The sequence below is a fragment of the Mastomys coucha genome, unplaced genomic scaffold (genome assembly GCF_008632895.1).
Source record: "Mastomys coucha isolate ucsf_1 unplaced genomic scaffold, UCSF_Mcou_1 pScaffold22, whole genome shotgun sequence".
Lineage (NCBI taxonomy): Eukaryota > Metazoa > Chordata > Mammalia > Rodentia > Muridae > Mastomys > Mastomys coucha.
The window spans coordinates 187,171,545-187,175,972 of record NW_022196905.1 but is presented as its reverse complement, the minus strand read 5'-3'; the positions used below and the strand labels follow the sequence as shown (position 1 = coordinate 187,175,972).

General features: G+C 54.2%; 1 protein-coding gene across 5 annotated transcripts in view; it reads right to left on the bottom strand.

Annotated features, from left to right (window-relative positions):
- Irf2 (interferon regulatory factor 2) overlaps positions 1 to 3,611 on the bottom strand; it is a 110,681-nt gene extending 107,070 nt beyond the window's left edge. Inside the window, exon 1 of one of the 5 annotated variants that reach the window (XM_031339737.1) lies at positions 3,390 to 3,611. Coding sequence is in view for 1 of the 5 variants with exons in the window: in XM_031339735.1 (XP_031195595.1) it covers positions 2,968 to 3,027 (60 nt within the window). In the remaining 4 variants the exon portion in view is untranslated. Of the gene's footprint in view, positions 1 to 2,967; positions 3,047 to 3,082; positions 3,104 to 3,389 lie in introns of those variants that run through there. The other 4 variants (XM_031339738.1, XM_031339735.1, XM_031339736.1 and 1 more) reach the window with 4 other exon arrangements.
- Between the last annotated feature and the right edge of the window lie 817 nt (positions 3,612 to 4,428).

Here is a 4,428-nt window from a genome sequence, read left to right as displayed (position 1 = left end):
ATATATATATATATGTAGCTTTAATAGTAATATAACAGAACTTAGGAAGCCAATGTGTGACACATTTGTGGGTTACTATAATTTACACAAGTGTTCTTTCACACACAGTATCACAATTGTTCCCCAAAGCAGCCCTGTAAGTATAATACACTATTCCCTTTCTTAGACCAACCCCCAGAGGTAATTACTGTATTTATTTTTGGTTGTTGTCAGCTCACAGCCAGAATGCAACCTCTGTAGAACCTGAAGAGGCTGTCTGTCCCTCTTGGTTCCAGTTGGTTCCACACAGCCTGCCACTGTGTCTGGGAGTTCATGGCCTACAAATATTTGTCAAATATATAAATAAGTTCTCCAGATTGCTTTAAGACTGTTTGGCGGGAGGCAGATAAGGGAACTGCAATGCCCGGTATAGAGTAAGGTAGTCTGTTTGCTATTAAAATAAAAAAAAAAAAAAGGAAGGGAAAATGCTGGAAAAGAAATCCAGCTTTTACTGAATAAAGCTGAGATGAAAACGGAGGTGCTCTTGGGTATGTGAGGAAACCAATGTGCGTCAAGTGACTATCCAAAGTTTCAAGTCTTCCACTCTTAGATTTAAACAGCTTTCACTAGCTCTGGTATATTAAATATTTACTTAATGAAGTATTTCAGGAGGCCATAGTTCCTAGAGCCTTCACGACTTCATGACAATTCCTCTTTTGCCTCAATTTGTTTCCAATGTGATTACAAGTTCTCTTTTTCTTTTCATGAAGATGCCATTTCTACAGGTTAGTCATTCTCACACATGTGCAACTCTTCCTAACTTTTGAAGGTCAACAGGAAAAAAAAAAGACCACTCATCGAGAATGAAATACGTAAGTGTTTAATTTTAAGAAGCAGTAACAAATCGTAACAGACAAGATCTCTTGGATCTAAGCACAGGCCAAAATCTAACTTCTTACACAACAAGCTAGGCTATAAACTATAATCATTCACCAATTACAGTGAAGTTCCAGACTTTGCCCCATCGATCAATAGATGTTCCAACGTTATCCCTTAGAGATGCCAACTCAAGCCCTAGATATTCCGTTTGCTTGAAACTGCCTTCGAAAAGCCAAATGCCAAGATTTTATTGGTTTCTATTTTTGTGACACACACCACCCCAACCCCCCAAAAGAATGAGAGTTGAGAAAAAGCAGAGAATCCTGCACTCGGGCGAGTGATTAAGTTAAACAGGGCAACCTCTGGGGTTCTGCTCTGACCAAGCAGTGTACATCTGTCTACCACACTATCAACCACCTTCTAAAAACAGTAGGCTAACAAACCGGTCCCTGCACCTGCCCTTAAACGCCAGAAGTGCAGACTGCTAACTTCAAATGTTACTTGCAGTCAGTCGATGTAAAAACAAACAAATAAAAAAACAAAAACAGCAAACAACAAACAAACAAACAAAACTAATAAATGACTTCAGGCTTAACGACAAGGTCCCAAGCTCCTGTGATTCCTGAAAATGCACAACAGGAAATGTAACTATCCTCCACCCTCCGGAGCCATTCATCAAGAGCAGCCAGGAGTCCCAGCCACAGGGAGGCCAGTGGCAGAAAGCTAACCCCAGCACCACTTTGCCTCCCTGGCACAAACACAACCAAGGAAGGACAAGGAGTGCCCACTCGGGAGGGAGGAGGAGGGGACAAGGGACATGTCCCCCAAGTTTCAAACACACTAGGCTTAAGATCCTGCAAACCGGCTCCCAAACGAGTGACAACGTCGCCTGCCAATCCCAGGGGTCTTATTTACATCCGACCACCAAGGATATCGCCTCCACCGACTGATCCGGGCGTCTCACCTGGGGCCCGAGCACAGTCCTGGCTTGCCGCGGAGGCTGCCAGCCTCCTTCCCTTCTCTGCTCCTAAGGAGCGAGAGGGGCTGAGGGGGGGGACAAACGGTCCGAGACCCGGGGCCCAGAGAGCAGCGTCCGGGAAGCCGGGGCCTTGAGCTCCCGAGAAGGCTTCCCGGGCCGTTCAGGGGAGCCGGCCCCCAAGGCCGAGCGACGGGGACTGGCGGGGCATCGCTATTGGCCGCAGCCCGCATCGCTCGCCCAGAGAGAGCCGGGCCGGCGGGGCGGAGAGGAAGTGGTGGCTGCTGCTTTGCACCAACCACGTTCGGCCGGCGGGCGAATGTCACCCGGCGCCCGGAGTGGGTCGGAGGGCACAGGGCGGGCACTCGGATTCCCACCGCGTCCCGGAGACCCCAAGCGCTCGCCACCCCCCACCCCATGCCCGCCCGTGGGGCGCCGCTCGGTCCCCGGAGGCTCCCCGCCCCCACACCTCGCCCGTTCCGTAGCCAAGGCGGGTCCGGGCCCAGCGCGCCAGGCCGGCCCCGGGGGCGCCCGCGGGGACCTGCAGGCGCTCGCAGCTAGGCCGCGCCGGGGTGGGTGACCCCTAAGCGCGAAGCCCTCCTGGGACGCGCCTCCCGGGCGCCTCACGCGCTGGGACAAGTGCAGTGACAAAGCCCGGAGGCCAGAGCAGGCGCTGGCCGGCGGGGAGGAGGACGCGACGTTCCTGGCGAGTGGCGGCGGCCCAGTCCCCAGGAAACCCGGCGCGCCGGCCAGGCCCGCGCCCAGCCGCGCGCGGAGCCCGCCCGGCCCGAGTAGCCGCTGGCACACGACGCCGGTCACCCGACCCCAAGCCCCGCGGGCGAGCGCATCCTGGGACCGCTTTACGGCAGCCTTCAAGTTTACAGTGGTCACTGCCCGGGCACGGGCATCTAGGGACCGCGGGTGCCAGTCTATTTACACCAGAGACCGCCGGGAACCCAGGGCCGCCAGGCACCGAGAAGAACCGGGTTCCATTCCTCCGACCTGGTGGCGACAGTGTCTGTAAACACACACACACACACACATACACCCCACTCACTCACACACACGCACACACACACACACACACACACACACACCAATTTTATTTTAAATGAGGCCGGACTCCAGCGGACCTGTACCCACAACGCACGACACCTGGAGCGCAGAATCACACAGAGCAGATCTGTGTCCATGGAGCCACCCTCTTCGCATCTGCAAATCCAAAAGTGAAATTAAACCTCCACTAACCTCCTCCTCCTCCTCCCTCTCTACCTCCTCCTCCTCCTCCTCGCAGCCTCAGCAGCCCCAGTACCGGCGGCAACAGCAGCAGACCCCTGCTTCCCCTAAAATCAGATGATCCATAACTGCGCCGACTCTTCCTCCAAAAATCGGTATTAATATTTATGAACCCCGGCATTTTCCGTCTGCAAAACATCGTGTCAAAGCATCAGGACGCACATACATACATAGCTCCTCCTGTCCCCCATCAACATGCCCTCGAGAGAAAACACACGCACAGCCACAACTATTATTTGAAAAAAAAAAAAAATGTTACCTCTCAGTGTGCTTTTTTTTTTCACGTTACCAATACAATCCCGCAAGGTGTGAGTGTTGTTAGGGTGTGTAAAATGGAAATGAAAGCCCGTCAGTTGAATAATCGCAGGAGCAAAACTAAAAGTTAGTCCCCGGCTTGCCTGAGAACGGTCCAGATCGAAAGCAAAACAAGGAGAGGAAACTGCGAGGAGCCGAGGCTGGAAATCCCCCCCACCCCCGCCCTCTCCCGGCCCCGCTCCCTCCCTCGCTCCCCCTCCGCCCTCCTCCCTCCCTCCCCGCCCTTCCTCCCCAGTGTTTGTTTCAAGCTTGTGCAACCCGGAGGTGGAGGCAGAGGGAGGGCTCCAGCCGCCAGCCCGGAGGTGCGGAAGTTCGCCGCTGCTGTTCATTGGCGGCCGGCGCGGCTTTCATCATTTCTCGGAAAAGTCAATTTCATTTTCACTTCCCCACGTCGCGGCTGCGGGGAGCAACAAGCGGCAGCGCGTGAGTGTGTGGCTCGCTCGCCGAGGGGGCGCGCGCTTTTCCCCGCGGCCACGCTGGGATTGTGGGCTCCAGAAGTGGCGGGCCAGGCGCTGGCTGGTGAGCTGGCCACCAGCTGGTGGCCTTAGGGAAGGAAGGAAGGAGATACCTGACTCTACCTGACTCTGCATCCTAACTGAAGGTGGAGATCGGCCGAGAGAGAGAGAGAGAGAGAGAGAGAGAGAGAGAGAGAGAGAGAGAGAGAGAGAGAGAGAGAGAGAGAGAGAGAGAGAGAGAGAGAGAGGCAGAGAAACAGACAGAGAGAGCGAACCTGGGATGCCTGGGGACCCTTCCCGACCTGTGGGTTAAGTGTTCAGAACCTCTGTGTTCAGGCTGCATATACAAACTCATCTTGGAAAGTCGCCCGCTGCAAAGGAATGTAAGGAACGAAGTCAGCTGAAAAGACCAGCATTACTTGTGGCCCTACTTTATTGGATCTCCTACTGGGGGGCAGGGGGGTTGAGGGCCAGCCTGACACTGTGTGGAAGCTGGGATGGTTGGGAAGGCCTCCCCCTAGTAAGTCA